The sequence below is a fragment of the Clinocottus analis genome, unplaced genomic scaffold (assembly GCF_023055335.1).
Source record: "Clinocottus analis isolate CAN_PGR_092001 unplaced genomic scaffold, fCliAna1.0.p SCAF_3, whole genome shotgun sequence".
Classification (NCBI taxonomy): Eukaryota; Metazoa; Chordata; class Actinopteri; order Perciformes; family Cottidae; genus Clinocottus; species Clinocottus analis.
The window spans coordinates 14,782,811-14,808,572 of NW_027176042.1; the positions used below are offsets into that span (position 1 = coordinate 14,782,811).

General features: G+C 38.4%; 1 protein-coding gene across 1 annotated transcript in view; it reads right to left on the bottom strand.

Moving 5' to 3' along the window:
* The window catches only part of ca16b (carbonic anhydrase XVI b), a 93,612-nt gene extending 78,550 nt beyond the window's left edge, over nucleotides 1–15,062 (bottom strand). Inside the window, exon 1 of the mRNA XM_068594255.1 lies at nucleotides 14,370–15,062. Coding sequence (XP_068450356.1) covers nucleotides 14,370–14,454 — 85 coding nt within the window. The 5' untranslated portion in view covers nucleotides 14,455–15,062. The remainder of the gene's footprint in view (nucleotides 1–14,369) is intronic.
* Between the last annotated feature and the right edge of the window lie 10,700 nt (nucleotides 15,063–25,762).

A 25,762-nucleotide genomic window follows, 5' to 3' on the forward strand; every position in this document is an offset into this window, starting at 1 on the left:
AGTGTTTGAGTCACAAAAGGATCGCCGACTGGAACTGCCAAGATCAGCCAAAGATACGGAACAGAGGGAGCCGAGCCTTAGGGCTAAAATATCAAGCTCCGAAATAATAAAGCAACAACTCAAATCCCAATGCAGATATTTAGCCCTACACAGCTAAAAGCAAACTAGCAATTTCAGCAAAGAGGACATTGGCACCCTTGGGCCAAAAAATATGCAGCCATATTAAATGAAATTAAGCCCATTAGTCTAGATTTGAAATTGTTCCTTCAGTAACTCAACGAAGAATAAAACTAAAATGAAAAATTCTAAAAACTAACTCTAAAACTTCCCTCGATGGCTTAATCTGAATCTTTTCTTCTTTTTTTGTATAAATGAACCGGTCTGTGTGCATGTCAAGGCGTCTTCTTTGGTCATCATGTTAATTGACAGGAAGTGCTACTGCACAGTCAACAAAGCTGAGCTTAGATGTTTTGGTCAATGCCACGCAGGGTGCTGAAAACCCAGAAATACAACTTCAGAGTAGGATGTAGAGACAAGTAAGAATAGTGAAGTAACAGAAACTCGAACCAAACTTTTAAATAAGTAAAAAAAACACCACTAATCACATACACACACACACACACACACACACACACACACACACGTGTACACGCACACATTGTGTGCATTACAGCCTTGGATCTCCTCCTTAACACAAAGCATTTGGGTTTCATTGTGGAACTTTGACAACAAACCAAGAAGAGTAGGAAAAAGGGTTAAGGGGGCATGCTCAACTATCTCCCTATGCCACATTTGCTTTGCAGTCTTTTCTCTAAATGTATCTAAAGAAAAGCGGATAGGGTCATTTCCTTTAAGTCAAATTCAAACATTTGAACAACTATCAACCCACTCTCACTTCAGTCACTTTCACTGCTTGTAGTTTCCACCCTCTTAGTAAAGTTATATTGTGACTATTCATATCACCTGTGCTTACAGGGTACTGAAATCAGAGGGAATCAGACGTGGCATTAGTACTTTTCTTTGAAAGGATAAATACTTCCTGCACCACAAGTTCACAGGAGCGTTTGTTCAGGAGCGATTTATTGTTTATTAAAAAGTTGTTTATTGAAACCCAGAACCTCTTTATTAACTACAGTGTAATAAACATTTCCTATGACTATATATCATGAATCGCGCTGACACATTCATTTGGGGACAAATACTGAGTTCATAGAACGAGCAGATCAAATCATTTTTCTCATAGAATTATAGCACAGCTTAATTTTGCTTTTCATGCGTGCAGTGTCTCTGTGTAGCCTACACTGAATCAATTAAATGTTATTTAACAAGGAGGCGGCAATAACACTGATTAGTACTAATTAATAATAGATGACTAAAGAGTCTGAAATAGCGTTTTTCGATGGGAGGAAACTGATTGGCTGGACTGAAATGCCAAAGGGCAGCAGGCAGAAAACCTCGGTAATTCCTTAAAAAGAAAGCAATTTGAAAAGTACGATAAGCACCATGTAGCTAGCACGAGCAGCCTGTTGGAGACTGACGTATTGAAAACGCTAATTAAAGGCTAGTGATCAGAGTTAAGTAAACAGAATGATTAATTATTTATTATAAACATAGAGACATATCTATGTTTTTTATGAATAATTAATCATTCTGTTCACATAATTCCAGTGTTTGAGCCCATTGGGGAATGTATTCAAGATCAGTTGTGTTAAAGTGGGAGAAATATGACTTCATAACAGTTATACACTGTGTTTGATTATTTAGTTAATTTAGCTCTTCTAAAATCAATCATGAAATTGATTTTACTTTGAAGACGAGCTGGCCCTGTTTCCTTGACTAAATTTAAATGTTTCAAGTTGGTTAATGGAACAAGCGGACGTTTTGGTGTGTGGAATTGCATTGCGCGTATTCTCTAAACGCAACAACATCACCGGCAAAGCGCTAACCGCGTTTCAGCAGCATCGGCAACCGAAGAGCAAACTCCCACGTAGCAGAATACATTTGCATTTACAAAAGTAGACCAATGAGATCAGGCAACACCCTGAAACAGACATTGTTCATCATGATACAACGTGAACAATGGCAAATTAATTATTCTTCATGCACGGGCCGAGATGAAAGTCTGCAGTGTATTCAGCCTTCCCTTAAAAAAAATAGAAATAAAGAAAAAAGTAATCACACATCCTGGCATTCATTTTCTTTATTCATAAGATGAGGAAAGGGAACTATTGTTCTATTGTTTGACCAAAACTGACTCTTTTATCAATTAAAACTGCATGACTTCCTGTGGAGAAGTCTATGTTTAACAGAGCCATTCACATGCAGACTGAACACAATAGATATAGTAAATCTGAATTGTGTCAGTGTGCTTCTCGGACAACGCTGGTACAGTAAAGTAAGTGCATTAAATAGCCACCACGCTGACTGCTTGAGTGCATCAGGGGCTCTGATGAAAACCATTAACAAGATTAAACAAATTCAGGGCCTGTGACCTCTTTACTAGACCAGCTAGCTCGTTCCCTTTCCAGACTACAATAAACAATCCTCCAACATCTCTCCGCACACAGTGGCAGGACCGTACATAACAGCTCTGACAATGTCAAAAAAATTTACAGTGTGAAGTGAGGTTTTCAATTTCCAATATGTGGCAATTGGATCGCCTAAGTGCCAAGAGCGTATGAGGTCATTCCTGAGGACACGTGTGCAGCCCTGCGTGAACTGTCGCGCGATTGATTCTGAAAGAAAATCAGCTGCCTCTGGTGGATACATTGCACTCCTCACGCATTAATGGGGTTCATGAATGGTGATGGTTGATTACTGGCAATGTAACTGGTCCCATCCAACGCAACAGGTAGAGCGTGACACTGATACAGCCGAGCCGGTGATTTGATCACGGGACACCCGGAGTGATGATGTGTTGTTGTTGGTTCAGTAAAAGAGATATTACTTAAAATATTAGTTGAAATAGTATTACAAAGCTGCAAATTCAAGAACAAATGTTGAATCAAACAGCTGTGGAAATGTGCTTTAGTAGAAAATGCCAGCATTGTACTGTTGAAAAAGCTCACTGGCCACATGACTCAATGATGGCCACACATAATACCACCGCATGACTTTGCATGCATCACTTCCAAATCACTCCATGTGTGCCCGTGGCCATACAAGCAGTCTGACATCCTCCCTTCTTCTCTAAATGCTTTTTGATGTCGAATTCTAATCAATACTTGAAGCTTGTATTTAGAAACGATAAATAAAACCATGAAAAATAATGCACTTGAGGCCTCTTTCGCAGCCTCACTCGTGTTTACTGTACGCAGGTCTATATTTCACAAGAACCAGGCAGCAAATACAATTTTCCTTGAGAAAAGAGACACACAAGCACTGTACGAAAAAAGGTCCAACATACATATTTTACTGAATCACAAGGGCAAAAGAATTATTAGAATTCTTGCTATTTATGAAAATAATACAATGATTGAAAAACTGACATTGTTTCATATGGCTGTGACTTTTCTTGTTACTTTCTGTGCTCCCCGAGACTTTAACTTAAGGTCGCAACAGGTTGTCAGCAGGATTGTTGCTGCATGCTGGTCCCATGATTGCTTTTAAGTAATACCTCTTTTTTTTATTTTTACATTATAATTCAAATGTTATTTTGCATTTAGTTGATGTTTTGCACACTGGAGCTAAAGCCAAAGTATTCCTGTGACTTCTGATGTATTCATTATCCACTGTAATATTTTAATTCCTTTACACTGCCAAAGAAATAGCATGCCAAAGTCTAACTGTGAGTTCAAGAAAATGAAATCATTTCTTTTTCACACCGAGATATTGTCGGCCTCCACTTATACTCACCGTTTGCGGACGAAAATGAAATGATGGTTGCCAACTGTTAAAACATATTAATTTTGCTATAACAGGATCAAAAAGAATAAAACGACACCCTATGAATTACCAGTGGTGGAACCTTTAGTTCTCAGATACAGTTTTCTCAAAAATGAATGTTGTAATGCTAAATCTGTGATTTTAAGAGTGGCATTTCTTTCACACTCATCAACTGTAGAGGCAGAGATTTTAGCTGATGTGCACACAATATGCAGCTGATTGACTTTTACGGTATTGTGAATCTATTGGCATGTCACAATAAAATGGCCACTAATGAGGACATCTACTCAGACTATGGCTCCTCCGCATTCACACACTTGTCTGGCCGTGCTTTTATACGTACTTTCATTTGTGCTTTCGTACGTGGCGCCTTAAGATGTGAAAGTGTCTTCCATTGTGGTCAAATCAACAGTTTAGACGCCGTCAATAGAGCGCAATAAAACCTTTCATTAGGCTCATTTGAAGCCACCTTGGTAGCGATTTCATCCAACATGTAGTCAAACTGCAGCAAAACAAACTCAAGGATAATGAACTTTAGATAGAATTCATACAAGAGCAGGAGCGAACAAAGACTGAAAAACAGCATTCAATTGAGCAATACTCGGCTGAGACTCAAGGTAATGGTTCTAATCAAGCAGCAATACCGCATCTGAGTGGCAACGGCGATGTGGGAGAGCATTTAGTAGCAATTCAAATAGCCCGAAACATGCGCGGCAAAGGATCAGCACCAAATTCAAAGAAAAGAATACTTTTAAATTAGTACAGTATTTGTACATTCAATGAGGCTCTCAAAACACAGCTTCACTTCTGAAGGGATTTATTAAAAACTATGCTTTGATTAAGGGGGTATCATGAAATGTGTTTGCATAATTATCATTGCGTGTCACTGTCTTAGCTCAAGGCTCTTTCCTCCTTTGTAGAAATTCAAAAACTTTCAATAACTGTAAAGATTGCCGTAAACTACCACTGTGGAGATTGGCGATCGAAACCGGCCAGATGTCAGCCAATTGGCCGTGACCCACGTCAGGCAGGTCAGTCTCATATCTCAGATCTATTGTCGGTCCCGTCGACACACGTGTGCCACTGCTGCAAGATTAATAAGCAGCTCATAATACATAAATAAAACTACTAATGCTGATGATTTGTTTTAATCAAAGCGAGTGTTTAAATGAAAATACAATAATGCAATTTCTGATCATTTTAATTGTTTTATGCAAATAGATGACAATAAGAAATGTAAAAGGACCTCATTTTGAGTTGTTGACTGTTTACACTGACCTTAGGATGGTTGGAATTACTTTCTGGGTCAGTGAAAGAAAGTCGGTTTGGAGCCATGTTGTCAATTATAGTTTTAAGAAAGAAAATCTGAATCGGCTATGATTAAAATAGGGCGGGTCGGACCGAAATCGGAATCAGCCACGTAGCTGAAAGAATAAAGTATTGACTATTGAGAGAAACGAGTGTTTTATTCATCAAGCAACCTGCCCAACAGCATTTGATGATAGCTTCTCAAATGTGAAGATGTTCTGTTAAATATTATTCTGAAGTATCTTTGTGTTTTAGACTGTTTTCAATACAAAACAAGGCTCAAGGAAATGGAGATGGATATTTTTTTACTATTTTCTGACAGTTTATAGACTAAAAGATTTGATCAATAGTCATTAGTTTCAACCATAAAGTAAACATAAATCCAGGTTTTAAAAATGTCCTAAGAAATCAATGGCTGATGTCACAAACTCTAAAGCCGTGTTTTTCCATTCAGTTTTCCATTCAACACAAGGAAATTTCTTATTTTGACATTAATTAATTATTAAGTAATAATTCCATTGCCTTTAAGCTTCCAGTCGTTTGGTGCCATCTTAGAAAAAAGCATCACTTGTTATCTTGGATATCAAAAAAACGACAAGTTGTTTATCAGGTATTAAAAGATCCTCCTTAAATATGAGTCTCTGATATTTTGTAATTATCCTGTTGCAATTTACATTTATTGATTTTATTTTAAAGAACTTTTTTTTATTTCCTAGAAAACAGATTTTATTAACTACTAGAAGCAACACAGAACAACACTGGAAACGTGTGTATCCAAAGCACCAAAACTGTTTCCAGTCATGCTTTTGTCTTATTTTATATTCCAGTTCAGGTGGGCCGGTCTGACCTGACTACAAATTAATTGATCATAACACATCGATGATGAGGCTTTAATGAAACTTTTCAAACGGCAAACACGCTGGGGAAAAAATCGTTGAATCCTGATCTTTAAAAATGGGACATTTACTGTATATTTCGAGTCTCCTATTATCACAAATGTAGGGCAGCAACTATCAACTCATCAGATAATTAGTTTCTTGATTAATTGCTTTTCCTATAAGATATTTGAACATGGTTAAAATGACCCACAGTTTGAGGTCATGTCTTAAAATTATTATTTTGTCCAACCAAAACTCTAAAACCCAAAGGTTATCAGAAAATGGCCAAAAGCAACCATCAAATCCTGACATTTGAGAAGAATAGAAACAGGGAATGCTTGCCAATTTTTGTCTAAATGACTAAAGCGGTCGTAAAAATAGTTAATGATTATTCTTAAAATGTTCTGTCAGTCGACTTATTGATTAATCAACTAATTCTTTCTGCTCAACACAAATGAGCGATTTACTGTTAGACGTGGGAACGTAGAGTAAGTGCTGCCAGTGCTAAGATAGATGTCCTTAATGCTGCCCTCTGAATCCTCTTTACCAAATAAAGAAGACTTGAAACCTCCAATTGACCAGACAAAAAATTATATTCAGGCTTGAAAACCTTTTTTTTTCTATCTAAAAGCGACCACTATATTTAAAAAAAAAAAGACATAATTAAGAGATGTCACTTGTGCCATTAAGCTTCTATATTTAATTCCTGACATTACAGCGATGCCGTTTAAGCCTCGACAACCGAGAGGCTGTTGAGGCAGAGTGGTTGCTAGGTCTCATCTTCCTCACGCGAGCTGCAAAGTGTTGGGACCGATGATCCCTGAGGTCTCTCAGAGACGGGTGGATACCTGGGGATGCAGTAGGTCTCCTCCGCTGTGGTAAACACTTGTGTTGTGTGGTTTCGCAGTAAAGATATAACACGTACATTATACAGCAGCTATCACACATTCAGCTCGCACCAGAGCTCGACAGATAAAGCAGACAAGCAAGGAATGGGGACGACAGTGCGACTAAAATTACCCAGGATCAACTCAAAGGTGTTTTAATTTTAGTTTCTACAAATGTTCAACAAATATAAGTGTTGACCGCATTGTCCTTTACCCGGATAATAAAGACGAGAGTTGTCTTTTTTGAAGAATCATTAAACAATGTCTTTCTGAAATATGAAAATGTCAAAAGGAAAAGGCCATGGTATTCCAATCCCTAGTTAATTAGGGTTCCACTACCGGTAGGGTTGGATGTTTGTGTGAAGAACAGAAACATTTGCATTCCCCAAAGGGGAGCATGTCAACAGGATCGATAGGGTACTCTCTAAACTCCGGTTCTGCCTCAAAAAACTATCCAGCTCAGCACATCTTCTCCCTTGGAAGCCTCTGAAACTAACCAACACCCAAAAATTCACACTAGCTGCCTCAGTTATTATTAAAATACCACACATTTCTCTCACAAAATTCCCTTTGTGAAACAGTTGAACCTCCAAAAGTAAGCCTTCAGATACAATATATTGAACACATGAAAAAGGCCAAACACCACCTGAAACGCTTTGCTTTTTAATAACATTGTTAAATACCGATGACCACCCCCCCACTGTTTCTTTTAGAGCGTCCTCACAAAATAGAGAAAGCTCCCATGGAGACAAAGTGTGTGAGAGAAACAAACAGATCATCAATCTGAATCGAAACCCAAAGGAAAAGAGCCTGGGGACTGATCTCTCGGGGTGTTAACTTAGGGAGGGAGGAAAAAACGTTTTCCGACAAGAAATTAATGAAGTGGGTTTAGCACTGAGTGGAAGAGCGGATATCAACTCTGTGTTAAACTCAACTATTCCTCTTTATTTACCACTTATGTTGAATGCTTATGATGAATAATCCTTAATAAGGTATCACATCCTAATCGAGTCTGATGGATGAACAACAGTACACTTCAAGACTGTGCTACACTTTTGTGAGTATCACAAAATAAACAATACAATACATCTTCAAACGATAATGCGTCATCGCGATATGTCAAAGCCAACTGACTGTAAAAAAAAAAGGAGGCATTTAAATTCCAAGAGCACATTTTTCAACGCCTCAGCTGATTTATTTTCCACCTGCCTTATTTAGTACTGCATCTCTAATTTTTGTGATTGGAAGCTTCTTAGTCATCGCTTCTTTGACAAACACCCATTTGGAATGATGGCAAGATGGCAAGAAATCTTTTGGGTATTTGGATGCTGGTAGCGACAGCTGCTTTCCTCACTTAGCAACGGATCTTTCCAAACTTCCTACAGTCAAGACCTTCAAAAAGGTAGAGGCAGTTTATGCAGCAATGAGATGCTATACTGTCTATCCTCTCAACAATCACATGCATGTAATGTGAAAGGTGAGTTGAATTAGTTCAAACTGGAGAGCACAGAGATCACAGAGCTGCTGATTAACAGCTGCTGATCCCAAAGGTTTCTTATCTTGTGAGCTAACTTTTGAAATCACACTCCTCTTTCGAAAAACTCACTGACAAAGAGTGAGAGAAGATAAGGTACGTGGTGTATGTGTGTGTCTCAGTACATGTAGCCGATTTGTCACCATACTCTCATAACTTTTAACAGATCATAATCACAAACATGTCAAGAACTTTGTGTTTTGCCAGACTGGATTTGGCGAAAGAAAAAAAGTTAAACTCTTAAACATTTACATTTAATTGAAATATTGACGTCAGCCTCCAATATCCAATAATAATCAAATGTCTTTACCATATAGGCATTACAAATGATAGTGAATTATGTCAAAATAAATCTTTTACACAATAAAAAATAAACAGAAATCGATACGTTTAAAAGCATTCAAACGCTACACAACAAAAGCTTCTAGTCGCATAAACCAAACCCGTCTTTTTTGCAGGTGAAGTGCATCAGGTTTGTGTGACGTCAATTCAATATGAAAAATCATGTGGCTGTTTTATTCAAACACAACAATGGTCTGTGATATTATACAGAACAACTACCACTGTGGAGTTTCAAGAGCTTTCACGAAGCCTGCTGAAGACTATGAACCTTGAACATTTTGAACTTCAAGTGACCTCAATGCATAGCAACAAAAGGTATACGCACACACACACGCACACACTGCTCAAAATAACTACATAATTTATGCAACGGTTAAAATTAAATTCATAAAATCCAAGTTGATTCAATAAGCTTATTTTGCATTCTGCAGAGCACCTTGAGCTTGATAAAACATGCACAGCATAATCCCATATCTTCGGTGATTGTCGCCATAATTCACAGCAGAGAAAATGAGCCTTGTGGATGGGATAGCCTACTTTTGAATTTGCTTTTCCTCGCCTCTGAAAAAGACAATCTTGAGCGCACAAAGCAAACACATGCTCATTTGACCCACAATAGCACAATGCAGGGGAAAAAAAGGGGGGTCGGGGGATGAAGCCTGAGGGTTCCATTGTGTCCAGTATCCACAGGGCAGAGTTGACTGACAGTCCAGCTGTAAGTAAAGCTGACACAGTATCACATCACGGCAAGACTGTTAAAGGAGAAAGAGGACGTGGCAACTGAAGGACACAGGACATTTATTGATATGGCAAAGTCCTTGAGTGCAGCCGTATACATCCTTCAGTGACAGTGCCTTATTGCCTGGACATTAATCACTATTGTCATGAAGCACAGGAAATAAGTACACTCGTTTCCCCAAAAGCATTTATCCGCCCTTGTTTCAACCAGCCTGGTTTGTGTGTCTGGTTTGTGTGTGTGTGTGTGTGTGTGTGTGTGTGTGTGTGTGTGTGTGTGTGTGTGTGTGTGTGTCTTTTTGGTTGCATGTTGCTAGGACAGATGAAATGATTTGGTGTAAAGTGGCTATGAGTCATCCTAAATGATTAAAATGCTACTGTGACCAGCTCGGAGTATCTTGGCTGAAGACAGAGTGAACTCAACCGTACACACCGAGTAATGAAGTGATGACTGATTGCCTTGATTAACATAAGTTACACAAATAAACAGCTTAATCACAATTAATGTCAAATTACTATAATTACCCTTTAAATATAGCATTGTTATCGTAATGTTGGGCTCATATCAACTGAAACATTCCACTCTGGTATTAATTAATGCCAGCATCTCAGACAGGACGACCTCGCCAGTATTCTCCTTCAGATCCTGGATCTTTCGGTTATGTTTTGGCTCCTGGAAACGATACGCTAGCTGTTGATTCTCTTCTAATTCAATTACAACAACATACAACTAAAGAGCAGTGAGAAATAAGCTACAGGTGGTAGAGTAAATTGACTTTATCTGCAATGCATTCTACATGCATCTGGCACGGGACCAATGAAACTTTCATCCAGCAGAGTTTAAAATGTGACTGGTTGACTCGTTAACGGTTAGTGGCGCCATGAACCTACATTTTACGAGTAGGGCATCCTCGTGCTGGTCACGGGACGACACATCCTGCCAGCAGAAAAGACGAGATGCATCCAGTGTGTGATTGGAAATATTTCATGAGGAAGGCTTAACACATTCAACGAGTTTGTTCGACCTCAAGAAAAACCACAGTGCCTTTTGATAAACAACACTAAATGTAAATATAACTTGTTTATTTTTGCACCTTTACGGAACAGCACCACCTCTCACTGACAACATGCTGCACTTTCTTCATTTTATAGTAGCTTTTCATGTTGTGAAAATATATTCTTTAAAAATAGACAGGTTTATTGATTTCATTTCTTTGTGCTTAAGATGACTGTTTGGTCTCAGAGCACAGAGCAATGTTACATCTAGTATGGGAATACAGCGCACGCTTTTTCAAACGCTCAATACATGAGCAAATATTTTAAATGAGTGGCTTCAATGCCAAAAGGCTGAGATGAAATGTGTTGAAAAAGCACTTGGATGGATCATAAATTCTAAAACTAACACAAGGTTGCAAATGTTTACTTACGCTTGCCCTGCTACATCCAGGGAAATTATGACCAATTTTTCAAACAGCATTTCCCATCAGTAAGGAGATTCTACAACATTAACAGTAAACCCAAAAGAGAGCATTCACACTCTACTGCGTACGAGAAGTCATTTCAAACTTTAAATTATTCTGCATGTGTTTGCGAAAGTTTGCCTTATTTTTCCGAAAATACAGCGTTTTTTTTAACCTTTTGGTCATTAATTTAAAATATTATCCTGTTTTTCAAAGACGCGTGTTGTAGCATGAACAAAACTGATTATGTAAAGAGTAACCATAATTTATAGAAGAATTGAATATAGCTCATGTCGCAGGTGAAATGAAATCACCGCCAATCAAGAAAATAACGCCGGGGTGATTTTCCCGTACCGTGATGGTGGTCATTGCTCAACCACCACCACACAACACACGAAGACACAGCTTTTCTTCGTAACAAAATTGTATTATTTCAAAGTTTGCCAAGTCTAATTAGACACGTTGATAAGCTGGTCATTCAATTTGAAAGCAATAAGCAGGATGAGTGTCTCTGGCAAAAAAGGAAAAACAGCGAATCATCCGCACGAGTGAAAAGTGTTTACAGTTGCAGCATTTTCCCCCATCGGAACATTTAGAGAGTGGCACATGCCGCTGTTGGAAAGACAACAGATAACAGTGTGTTGAGCATATGTTACCGATGCTATTTTACAAAATCAGGGGAAAGTTACTTTTAAGCCGTTACGTCGGTACTGTACGTCGAACCAATTATCCAGAGAATGCCGAGGATGTAGAGGAGGACCTTGATGATAATGATGCCGTTGCCAACATCAGTGATGTCCAGGCAGCTGGCATCCTGCTGGCACAGCAGCACATCAGAACCTCATTAATAACATTAATAGCACGTTTGCTCACTAACGTTCTACCTGCAGTGGACAGTGATGGTTTTATTTTTAAAGGGACATTATTATAATACAGCACACACAAGTGAAAATTGTCATTTTAGCTGTCAAAAGGCAGTATTTGTTAGGGTTTTTTTTTTTTACAATTCTTGAAATGCTGTTCAATAAGGTCCTTGTCTTTGCTACAAATTATTCCCCAGCTGTATCACATGGTTTGACGCCTTTATCCATTTTTGTATGGCTGTATTCACAGAATATGCAATCATTTCCTCATTACTTAAGTGATGCAATCAGGAGGATTTCTATAATTAATGACAAGCTATGCTTCTTATGAAGGCTACGAAGCTGTAATTCCACCCACACAACTTTAAAACAAACAAGTACAGTCTTCGCCAGCCACAACTCCTGATATTCATCTTAAAGATATTTTTAGTTCCATATTATTGCCGGGAGTTAAATATTAGGGAAAACACATGAGAGACATTTGTTTGAGTGAGTAAAATCATTGAAGACTGCTTTTTCTAAACAGGATTGATCATTATATAATGTATTGCCTCTACATATACGCAGCAGAATAAAATTCTCTGAGATGTCATGAAAATCATGCCAAATTCATAGACAGCTATGTCCTTAAATCCTGCGTGCACTGATTTCAGAAAGAAAATAATCCCCGTCCCTTTCAAATCTTCTCTTTTCATGTGATCAAACAGCGGTTTGGTAACACTCTCTATGATGTAAACTCTAAATTCATATTATTAAGATTTAGGTCACCCGGCCTAGTCGGTAGATGGATGCATTATGAGACAGTGTACAAGTAGTAAAATTGGATTTATCCTCCACCACCACCTTTGAGCTGGTCTGCCGGTCAGCCCGTATTGCCAGTTTGCTGCATGTCATAGGTCTGTTGAGATATGCCTCATGAGAAAACTCAGACGTGTTCGGGGGTCTGGAAGGATACTGATCAATACAGCTGCAAACTAAAAAAAAAACGTGGATGCAGTGAACTGGGGGACTTTTGGGGTAGGGGGCGGAGGGGTGACTCAGAGAGGAACCATTCTCCTGTGTTACATCACTGCCATTTCCTATGAGAGATGATTCGTGCCATAGAATAAAAACCAGCCAATGAACCAGAGGCCCTTCCAGTGGCTACAATGATCAAATTAAATCAAGAAGCTCTAACTACTGTTTCGTTACTACTTTAAAATGCGTCTAACAGTATGATAATACAACTGGACTGAGTGGGTAGTCAGTATGGGACAATGTTAGTGTAGCACACATGTGTGTCACTATATATCACTATTAGTGTACATGTTTGCTAGCAAGTAAGATATTTGCAAAAATGCCAATAAAAGTGTGGTAACATCACATAATTTGTCCACAAAAGTGCACCACATTCATTTTAGAAGTGTGAAATGGGTTGCCTACAAGATAACCTATACCTTTTCACAAGTATTTAATAAACACATATAATGGATTGGTAACAAAAATGTTATGACTATTTCTATTAGTATTTCATAATATCATAGCGGTCAAATAGCAATATAAGTATGAAAACAATAAAAATGTTGGAGCCATTGGCAAAATCTTGGAAAGGCGGTATTGTGCTGAAGTTATCCCCCAACCCAACGATAACCTCACCTCTTAACATCCAACCGACCCACCAATCTGTAATAGTTGAATCTTTAGTGGCGCAGAATCTGATGGGTCACACATTTGAGCAACACTATTCATCTCAAACCAGTAGCCCGCTAAAGCCAATATTTGTGCGCCAGTGGCATTAATCGTCCCTCATACTTGCACATCCATCCACGAGCCAACAGCGCTAACTATCTCCCTCATCCTCATCTCGACCTACGCACATGACAGCACGCAGACACACACATTATACCTCCACATAAACCACGACCGAAACTACAGTAAGCCTGTAAAAACAACTTGCTGATTCAAACCACAAGAGAACTGCAGGTTTAACAGATAGAGAGACATGCTGACGATTCCCCAGGAGATAAAGTACCTCAACGCAAAACCCACAAACCACCCAAGTGCCTGCAGGAATGAGGATATATTAGCGAACATTACATTTCCTGAGATTGATGAATTCTTGAGACACCATGTTTGTTTGAATAACCAGAGCTGCAGCTAACATGTTAAGCGTCGGGGTCAAGCAGGAGTTTCTTTAGCGGGACTCAATGTTTCGCATGACGTCAAAGCCAGGCGGATAGTTTGCGCCATTGTCCAGCTGCCTAATCAATAACATGCACATAAATCACAGACCCTGAACGTCTCTTCGTTCACTCGGCCCTGGACCCAGGCTCAATGGTGCCTCTGGGAAGAAATGTCTTCAATCGGCCTGAAAAAAGTCGCTTGTATCCTTCATTGTGAAAAAAAAAAAAAAAAAAAACCTAGACAAATGCAACACTGTGGACTCTCAGTAGTTCGGCTACATGCATGAAAGCTAACCCCGTGTTGCAAGTACTTACCAGGATGACAGTCTTTGTGTTTGGGCAAGGTTAAAAACATTAAGGATAAAATCCACCAGTAACTCGGTTCCCGTATTCTCCGCATGTTAGACTACTCATCGAGAGCAACAAGAAGGCAGTCGGTGACAAAGTTTGAGTCTTTTTCTCTTCTTCTTCTTTATAAAAAAAAAAATGGAAAAAAGAAAGATCACATACACACGAGCGAAGCAGAGGCGAAGTTGGCACAGCAGCCACGAAGGCAGAGCATCAAAGTAATGCAGAGCGATTCGGCAGAGTCACTGGTTTTCTTTTTTCCCCTTCTCAAAAAGACAAATTTATTCGCCTCCAGTCCGAGCAGAGGCTGTCTTTAGCTCCGAGGAATGAAACGAGACGTCCGCTCCGGCGCTGCAGAAACAGTTCAAAACGTGCTGGACTCCACCGTGTGCCTGTAGCGGGATTCCAGATAGCGACATTCCCGTAGTGAGCAAGGGTCAATCGGCGATCAATCGCTTGTCTTTAACTACAGGGAGAGAAGAAGAAGGAAGAGAGAGAGAAGAAAAAAAAAGTGGTCGAATTACTATTGATTACACGTGGACGTTATGAAGTGATTATCCGCGGCGTCAGCGTGACGGAGGGCCATGCACAATGCGAAGAAAAGTGGTGCTGAAAAATGTCCCATTCTTCCACCCAGGAAGTGGACTAGCGGTCAGGCGTGCTCGGATATCTGGCTGCTGGTCCCATCTACAGGACGGGCTGCGTGCGGGAGGGAGGCGGCGCGGGGCGGGAGCAGCGGAGGGAGGGGAGGCGGCTCTTGGATTCGCTGAATGCAAAATGAGTCGGAACGGACCCAGAGTCTGCTTTCAGTCTCTCGCTGCTTACGATAAGGAAGACTCCAGAAATCAGTGTGGCTCGTGTCAGATTGTCAAATCACTGAAGGAGAGACGTGATTGTGCTGCTGCTGCTGCTTTCCTTTCTTCTTCTCTTTTTTTTTTAAAATGTTGCATCAAACATGTTGCATCAAACATGAGGACAAACTGTCATGGCCATTTCAGAAGCTACACGGGGTTAAAGCCTTGTTGAAAAGGAGAGAATAGTCTCCCTGCTTAGCCCACGGATGCCAACCCCCATCCAGTCATCTCACTGTTTTGTTGCTTCCTCCCAGGCCCCATTATTAAAACGACCCTCCTGTGGCCACACACTGATGTCCCTTTGCCTCCTGCTGGCAGGACTGTGAATGGAATACTTTAGCAGTAATCATCACCTGGAATATCATCATGTATGAGTGTGTGCTGATTGGAGAATTATGCATCCACTAGTGACACTCCCTTAGGTAAATGTGTAGTCAGTGGTCTTCTTGCAGAACTATCCAGCTGGACATTTAATTTGAGGAATCTGATTAAATTTCTCATTTAATTACCCAGTTCTCTGCAGGGCCATTTGAAGACAGTCACAAGGGCCCTTTGCTTTTAATGTGGGCCATCTGCTTCCTCTCCAAAATGCCTACCTTTTCAAAGCTCCCACCGCCTCGTGGGCATCCTTGTGCGATCCTCTAGGCTACACTACCTACGTACACACTGCAAAACATTAGTGTGGTTGACAACACTCCAGAACTTACTGTATTCTTATTAATCAAATGCAATTACCCTGAACAATAGTTTATGCATTTTTTTTTCAGTTTAATTTTCTGTCTTGTGAGATGACAGCATGATACTTTGAGTAATTATGATGTGTTTTTACACATAGATCCATGGCACTCACCATTGTGTGTAGAGGGGTGAGGAAATATATGCCACTAAATCAGTAAAACATGGCAAATAATGCAAATAACCACATAAATGAGTTAGTTAATGTAGTTGATTATACATTGAGCAGTATGTAAGGCATTTCAAATCAACATAATATTCTCAACTCATACACGTTTGATCCAGAGCTTTCCACCATCTTGTTAGGGACTAGAGTTTGCTCAGTTAAATATCATATAGCTGATACAATACGTCCATTGACATAAATTCAATGTGCAACTGTTTTATGATCAATTCATTGTTTAATGCATTTCTAAAGTATATCTTTGGAACGTACAGCAAAGCAGTAGCACTTTCGAGATGTCACCTCACTGTTTCATGAAAGTATTTTTAATGTTGTACAATATGCATCCTCTGAAGAAGAAAAAAATTAAACCCAAGTAATAGACTATCCAAAAATAAAAAGATGGTAGCATTTGTGCTTATAATTTAAGCAATATTTCCACAAGGTCTTTTGCAAAACATTGCTTGCAGCTGTTTTAAAGTCCACTATGACATGATCCAGGCGCATAGTTTTAATAAAGAGCATGTAAATGTTCCACAATGTTTAAAAAAAAAGAAATAATCAATAAATAACAACAAAACAAACGGGTGATATGCTCTTCATGACAAATCATAACAGGAGAATATTAAAAACCAAATGCAGTTGAGGAGTTCTTCATCAGATGAGTGTTTGTACTTGTAAACTAATTGTGTGGCTGCATCTCAGCTGCTGTTAAAACTCAATTTCCTCCTGAACAAAAACACTTATTAACCTCCATGCGTGCAGTGTGCCATGAAAGTATCTTTTTTTTGTTACAGCTATTGCTTTAATAATGAGTGTCGGTTTACCAAATATTTTCCAGGCCGGTTCACCTTTCTTCATTTTTTCCTTTTTATTGTAAAGGGTTGCCACATTATTGGTCCCTGATTTGGTTATTTCATTCCTGCCTTCACACCTGCACATGACTGCTCGCACTGTGCATTTCTGAAACATATGAACTAAAAAACAATTTAATTGTTAATACAGTAGTAAGTTGCATGGCATCTAACCTGGAAGTCAAATGCATAAAGGTGATACTGCAATCATTTGGTCTCAGTCCTGCTTTCATTCTCTCTCTGATGCTTATACAAAAAAGCAATCACAGCCAACATTGTGTTAAATGAGTCATGGACATTTTTTCTTCTTCAATCTAAAAGCAGAGCTGCATGCCTTGACCTTAAAAAATAAAAAAAGTTCAAAACTTCCTTCATGCGCTCTGAAGTGTTCTCATAGTTTCATGAGGGTTTTGTAACGTGTGCTGTGACATCTAGAAATCCGATTTTGTATCACTTCAAGGCATTCTAACACTTCCTCTGACAAATAAACTCAGATTAAAAAAGTAAAGAAATGCGATATACATGATTCATGCGAGTCCAGCCATGACACCAGCATTGTCCCAACGGGCGTCTCCTTCCTCTTTGCCCTTAAGTGGTTTGAGAATCACACTTGTATTATTTTTTCAAACACATTTCATATGTTGACAGTTGGTACATAATGTACGACTGTGCATCAATTATGTAATGCAATTCAGGCTATGACCATATATAATTTATCTGATTCTCAATCTCTTACATTATTTAATCAAAAGCTATTTTTACCATTATTACTCTTCCCATATCATTGTATCTTTTGTTGGTCCATCCTCCAGTTCTCCACATGAATATGTGATGTTTTCCTCACAGAATCTACTCTGCATTTAATGCTTCATGACTGTCAGCCAGGTGCAGGACAGACTTAAAAAGGGGAGCACTCTAAAACTGCAAAGCGGGATTCAAAAGAAGCTTCTAGCAAGTCAAAACTAGTTTTAGGTTTTCTATTAAAAAAAATAAGCCTCAAAACAAAACAATATTGCAGTTATAAAATAGGATCTCCCTGTCCAGTGTATTTTTAATGGTGAACGATTATCGACTTAATTCATTTAAAAAATTTCTTCATTTGCATTCAAGGTACATTATAAAAAACAATGCTCATCCCTTTGAGGCTGAGCTGTTTTTGAAGTGTTTTCGGAGCTAATAATAGACTAGGAGTCTGAAAGGGCACTTTGGCAATGACACATTCATAGCCACACTGTTCAAATCTATGGCAAGTCATGAGTTTTGTTTCGAAACTTTGGCGTTTTGCATCTTTTAGCCAACTCACTGAAATCACAAGTATTCGTGATGGCTGCCAACCATTTTCTTTTTAATTCTTTGTCGCCTCGTTGGCGATCACTGTTTCAGTTTAATTTCTTCATGGTATGACAGACAACTTAATCCATGACAACGAACATTACATCGGATTTTATTTTGGTTGAAGTTATTATTTTTGTATTGTACATTTGAAAAATCTGCCTGCCTGTGTAATGCATTCATGTTTAGAAAATCAACTGCCAAAAAGGATTGTTTTCATGATTTATGCTGAAGCGAAGGTGTGAAGACAATCAATAAACAAATAGACAGATGTTGCCAAGTAAAATGTGAGTTTCGTCGCAGCCAGCTAAGTCTTGGTTATTAAATGTGCTCATATAATTCCTCTCACAGATTCAGGGTTTGAATTTAACTTCTGCAATTGTGCATCAAAACAAAGTTGCCCCTGAGAACTGAAGGGTGTCAATAGCAGTGATACTCAACACAATTCCCTGAAAACAGATGTGAAGCCCTGCAGTTCCTTTGGAAACACATGAGGACCCAACTCCTGAGAAGCAATTGAATCAGAATCAGCTTTAATGGCCATGTAAAATTACACATACACGGTTTCACTTCGCTCTCTTATATCATACTTATATACATACAATATATATCCCCTGTATTGATTATTGATGATATTGTTTTTGTAATCCTTCCATGTTAAGAGTTACACTAGCTAGTGTTAAAATAAATAACACAAAATTCTGGACTGAACCACTCTGTTTCCCATTTTTATGGTTAGTTTTTTCATCATTATAAGGCCATACCGTTGTTCCACATGTGCAAATCACTCCATTCATCAAAGTAATACTGTACTCTCAAACGATGAGAGGCTTTGCCATGTTGTAATATGGTGGTGCGGTTGACCTAATTTTGGAGGATGAAGAATAATGTTCTGTAATGCGAAGATAATGAGAGAAACATGGAGAGTTTTATATTTGGGTGGTCAGTATTGGATAATGGAGATGTGGGCAAAAAGGAAAAAAAGGGTTTTGCAGAGAGAGAAAAAGAGTTATTACTTGAATGTTTCTTAGAGGTAGTAGTTACTATTTGAAGCCAGTAGAGGGTGTCTGCAAAATTCATGTTGTCATTAATCACTGCAGTTGTTCAAACCACCAAGGACCGTCAGCGACGCTCCTGAAGAATATAATAGATTCATTTATCACAGAAGGGCAACGAATCCAAGCAAAGGATTTGGATGGATGATTTAATAGCCAAGAAATCCAGAATGTAGAGTCTGTGTGTCAATGTGTTTAATCTGGTTTATTGAAGCCGTAATAATTTACTTGATGTCAGTGTATAGGTTTTGCATTGTGTGTGTTTGTCTTCACTGGTAACGGATGGTAACCAAGTTGCAAAAAAGATGGTTGCTTTGTACGGGTACAGTAACAGGTAAATATGGTGGTATTTTCTATTGGGGCTACATTGAGCAGCTACGTATTGAGCAGTGAAACACCTGTTTACCTTTGTTTGTGTGTGTTCACACATAGCAGCCATGGTTCTGGTTTTAAACATGGAAGACAAATCAATGCAGAATAATCTTTGAAACACCTTGGTAAACATCAATGTTTCTCCTTTTTCCTTTTTCTTTTACAGATATTGAGCACTAGGATCAACAGAGCTTGGGGATCAATTTTCATTTCACTTCCAACAACTGCTGCTAATTTGCAAGTCACTGAGGGTTGTTGAAAGTTATCACCGTTTATCATATGACGCACAGCTGTGGGAGAAAAGTGAGAAAAGAGTGAGAAAGAGGTGAACATCTTCTGAATCGCTAAAGGTTTTTGCCGACATGCCAATGTTGATGCCAATCTTGAATTTATTAAAACGCTAACAAGGATGGATGCAAAATGGTTAATGGGATACAGAAGGGAAATAATACAGGTACGGTTTAAAACTACAAACAATTTGTCTTTACAAGATGTTTCTCCTCACTGTCTCTAAATGACAGTAACAGTAGGATGTAGCTGCTGCATCCTGGTCATCCTCCACAATTAGCACAGGTGTGTGTCTCATCACTGCGTTCAGTTGATTTGGGATCGCTGCTATTCCTCAAATAGATTAGAGAGTTGTCTCCTTGTTAAATTAGAGGATGCTTTTATGTCCTTGCTCTGATTGAAAAGAGCACTGACAACTCTCAAATTCCCTTTATGTCCAAAGTCATTACATTTAAGTTACCTCTGACTCTCCTCAATAATTTAGAAGTTGCTGCATTTATTTCCCTCCTGGCGCTAGCTGGCTTCTTTTTAGGCACAGAGTGACTGCTGGTACTGGCAGATGTTTGGACACATGGCCACACAGCGCTACACAAAATAAGCTGTCAGAGTAAAACGTCCTGATAGGAGAAGTCAACGTGTCAGCATCATGGCAGAGAGCTACATCCACTGTGTTGTACACCAATTCCATACCATGTGCTGGGCATGATATATCACACATTTTTGTTTCATCTCATGGATCTGTTAAGTCTGTTGTGTTAATAACTGCACACATTCAGTGTGAAGCTTCAGTTCCTGCACCGCCCCACAAACATCAGGGTTCCTGCCACAACTGTTATTTAAATGAGTCTCCACTCACTTGCATAATTACCAATATAAAACACCAAATACAAGCCTAACATTGTATATCTAATAGACAATTTATTCCATGACTTAATAAACCTGCTGAGGTGGCAAGTGTTGGCCTCATGCAGAAATGTATAACAAACAAGGACACATTTTTAATCTTTAAAAAAGGCATAGCAGGGATGCATATTTAATTTCCTAATAATTTCCATCCTTGATTAAATGAAACAATCTTAAAGCAGGTGCTTTCACTTTTAAGGGACTTGTTTTTCACTGAAGATGACCCAGAAGGCTGAGAAGATGAATTGGTGCTTGAATTTTGGTTCAATTTGATAAGATCAGAACGTTCCAATTCATTGTATTTTCTTCTTGAATGCTATTTATAAAGTTGGTCGGGTCAACCTGAGCCTTTAAACACAAATGTCCTTAAACCAATAAACATAATAAATAACATATTGGTTTTAAAAAAAAGGAACATACCTACAAGTTGGTTTCTTTGGATGTGACATGGTACAGTGCCTAGCTTATCTAACCTTCACTACTTCACTAACCCAGGCTCGAAAGGAGACATTAGCCACTTCTGACAATACATATCTGAATCACATTGTATATATATATATATATATATATATATATATATATATATATATATATATATATATATATATATATATATATATATATATATATATATATATATATTGTTGCTGCTACGATTATGGGAAGGTCTTATCTCAGACTGTATAATGTGAATCTTTCAACTGAAACTTAATTTTTAACTGAAACTGCAAAAAGGACATACATTTGTACATTTGTAGGGGATGTACAGTATGTACTCTGACAAAATATGTTACACACTCTTCCCAAAATAAGCCATAAAGATTCAAAATGAAGAACCAACATAAAGTATTTCATTATTTCTATTTTAACCTAAACACCACAAGGGTTCATTTCTACAACCTCAGTTTTTTACACCAAGAAACAGCATCAAATCAGAGACATCTTACCCAAGAGAGAAGACCAACTGTGCAGAGGTTGAAGCCAATTACACAGAAACAGATGAAAGTGCTATGTCATTAATAATATCTGTAAAAGTTTGCAACTGTATGCACAGCTGATAATGAGATGTAATTTATGCAAAAAATAAGTATGAATATTTTACTATCCTTTTTTTTGTGTGTGAAAAATGACTAACCAAAGTCTGAATGCAGCATAAGTGAGACCGCAAAGCAGCAGCCAAAATGGTGCTTCTGGGTCGGTGCCTGGAGTTCCATTTGAGCAATGTAATTATCAAAATCGAAGTTATGCAGATGAACAAAAGGATTTCTATTGGGAAATGTACCACTGTCTTCTATTCTTATCATGCAGAGTCAGAAAAAGAAGAAATGTAGCAGAATATATTTACCAGAAACTACAACTCTGTATCTTTGTGGAACAGCCTTTCTCTTGTCTCTTTAGTGTCCATGGTTTTATTGACCCAATCCAGTTAAGAGAAAAGAAAAATAGATCCCGGGCAGTCGCCATGCTTGGCAATGGTTAGCATTTCAAACAACCCAGCACCAAGGTCAAACTGCTTACAGAGCGTTATTAGTCTGAATTAGCTTTCTTTACTCTAATAATGGAACACACTATCTTTTCTCTCCCCGCTGTTAAATAAACGAACACGGTTAAATGTCTGAACACTACACTACTCTGTGTATCTAAGTCAGGCAAAAAAATAACAGATTTCTATAGCTCGCTTGAGTTTAATGTTAATTTGACCTGTGAATAAGGATTTATTTTTGAGGTGACAATTATGCATGGACCTGGGTCTATATCCTTGTTAACCCGTGAAGCCATCTTGATGTTCTTACCATGCAATATGTCACCTGGATTCAAGGCATCCTGCAGGCATGTACTGTGCAGAGGTGAAAGATAACATAATAACACCATGCAGTCAAGTGAGATTACAGCATATTGTGGTATTTCTATATATAGGATATGAGATATCACATGGAGATGGAAGGACACAAATCAATTTTACCATCAATGCACCCTCACAAGCCTTCTTTGCCTTGAAAGGTCATACTGTTGCATTTCTGTGGTGGTCTGGTTGTAATAATGAAATCTCATTGAAATCTGTATGTGTGACCTTTAGGTAATATATTATTTACCTTTGGAATATTTTTGCAGTGGTTGCACAACACCATGCAAGAATAGTGGGCTACTATTTATTAGATTGATAAGTTGGATATGTTTTAAATATATAAACCGTCAGTAAATGTAATCGTTAAGCTTCTTTCACCGTACCCTGTTATCCGAGTGTGATGCATAGAGCAACCATCCAGACACCTTAATGTGTTTGTTTTGCAGGCAAGCTACAGTCCCTCTCCCCAACTAAATCAGTTCAGGATTGATGCATGCTGAAGATCATTTTCCCAGCATCTCGTCTGTGTCGTGGCTCACATCCAGCACAGGCTTTGTTTTAGGTCCGAGGGAAAAAAATGGGTCTAAATCCAAGAGCAGACAAATAGGAATGTTCGCTACCTGGATGCCAGGATTCTGCCTGAATCAGATGAAATTACATTATTGAACGCACAGAGAAGACTGAAAATAAATCAGGCTTTATTGTGTGGGGGAGATAGATACATGTCCCGGGGGGGAGGGGGGAGGTGGGAGGGGATATGTATCAGGCAGTTGAAAACATGCAAAAGAATTTAAGATTAAAGGCAGTCTACAAGTGCTACAGCTTTCACTCGCAATAAATTCAGCATGTTTCTCTAAAATGTTCTTGTCCAGGTGTCTCGCATGGGTAAACGTAGCTCTCAGGAAAATTCCTCAGCTAAAATAAACATATTTGTGATAAGGAAGACAGACAATCACATTTCGTCTAGTTTTTAAGTCCCTTATAGCAGAAAGAATAAAATTAAATTTCTTCTGCTCCATGCAGCAGCATGAATTGTGCCTTACTCTGCAGATATATGATACAGGTCTGCATGCAGAGGATAGATTCAATATAAACGTGTGATAGCAGGCCTGACAGTTGAAAAAACAATACGCTCCCGACACTCCCCAAGCCCTTGTTTTATCGACCAAACTCCCTCCGCAGTCATTGTGGAGTCTATAATAAAAATGCATCAGCTGCATCTCCCTGTCCTCAGCAAAACGTCACTCAGGGGACGCCATGTAGACCTTTATGAGAGCTAATGACCCACGGCTTTTAGAGTCCCGCAACCATCCGCATAATTAGGTTCAATGTCTGCACTCAACCTTTCGTTTATGCGCCTTTGAAAGCAAAAATGGCAAGTGATATTGACAAATGAACAGATGGATCAGACTCAGATGGTGAGGATTGTATAGTTTCAGGTGATGTTGCCAACAACAGTCCAGAAGGATTTCAGTTGCTGCATTCATTACATTTGACTTTGTGTGTTGCACTTAACACCCCCCCCCCCTCCTACCGCCCCCCCTTTTTTTTTTTTTTGCATTTATAAGGTGTATATATATAGAGGTAATACCTTATTTATAATAGACAATATTGCGGTCGTAAGCAGATATATGGTAATTATTAAATGCATGTTAATATATTTGTTAACAAATATATTATAAAGCATCACCAAGTTACGGTGATCTATTTTTGCCCTAAGAGTTACTTACTGTACGCCATACATAACTTGTTACACTATTGCAGATTTCTAGGGCTATTTTCACTCTAAAGAAGGATATTCTCAATAACAGGTTGGTAACAAACAGTTAATATAAATCAACAGAAAAAAGAAACTTTGACTTTACAGATAGAAATAGGGGGTTTATGAGAACATGCTTTTCTAGATTCCCACAAGCCTTATGGTCACGTGAATGTGTTTGTTATTGAAATCTGACTTTGTTAAGGGGTACTCATCACGAGTTTAGTGAAACGTTATGGTCGCTGCAGCAAGTTCACAGAGTTAAGTACTTAAATTCAACAGTTACTTTTTTGAAACATAGGTATATTCTCACAAAGGTTACATTATTGTAGCACTTTAAATGAAGTTCATAAACATTTTGGTAGTAGGGATGATTAAGTTTACATTTAAAAAAAGAGACTTAAAAATCAGGCTGGTGACTCGGTGATATTGACTATTGCTTAAAGTGCAGTGAAAATAAATGGACTTCAGACTCTGAGATTTGATACTCGATTAAAGAGTATTCAGCTTTTTTAATTTGCAATTAGACCAAATGACAAAAAAAATTCAAACTTTTGAATAACATGCAACAACTATTTAAAAAATATTTCCAAACCATATGATGCCATATGTTATTGTAGATGTACGTGCTAAGCCACAGCAAATAAAACATTGCTTTAAGATTTAAATACAAGCAGAATCTCTTGAGTAGATGTACATGGACATGCTGTAGTTTGACCTTATGTTCAGAGGAATCCCAGCTGACAGAGAACATGTTGCTTGTTTGGAAAAATGCATAAAACTTTGTGCATATGATATTAAATGTCTCTTTTTTTTCCTCTAGCATCAAATCCAGTCCAAAACCGGTATACAGTACAGCAGCAGCTTTGAATTGTACATGTGTTCACCCCAGTCAAGCTTATGTTCTCTCCATTCTTTACTGTCAAATTAGCCTAGTGAGACTGTGGGCGGTGACATCATTTAAACCATTTGCAGTGAATTCAAAGCTGGACTCAGATGCTGACAGAAAGTCATAATAATGGAGCAACTTCTGAAACTAACCCACTGCCCCAAAACAGCCCTGTGAATAATCCTGAGATGGACTTGTTCAAAAGAAATGGCAAATACAGCAGACACGGTTTTGAATAGAAGGAATTCATTAAATAGCCTTACATTTTGTTTTTCATTTCACATTCTGCTAAGAACTGTCCTTACAATCA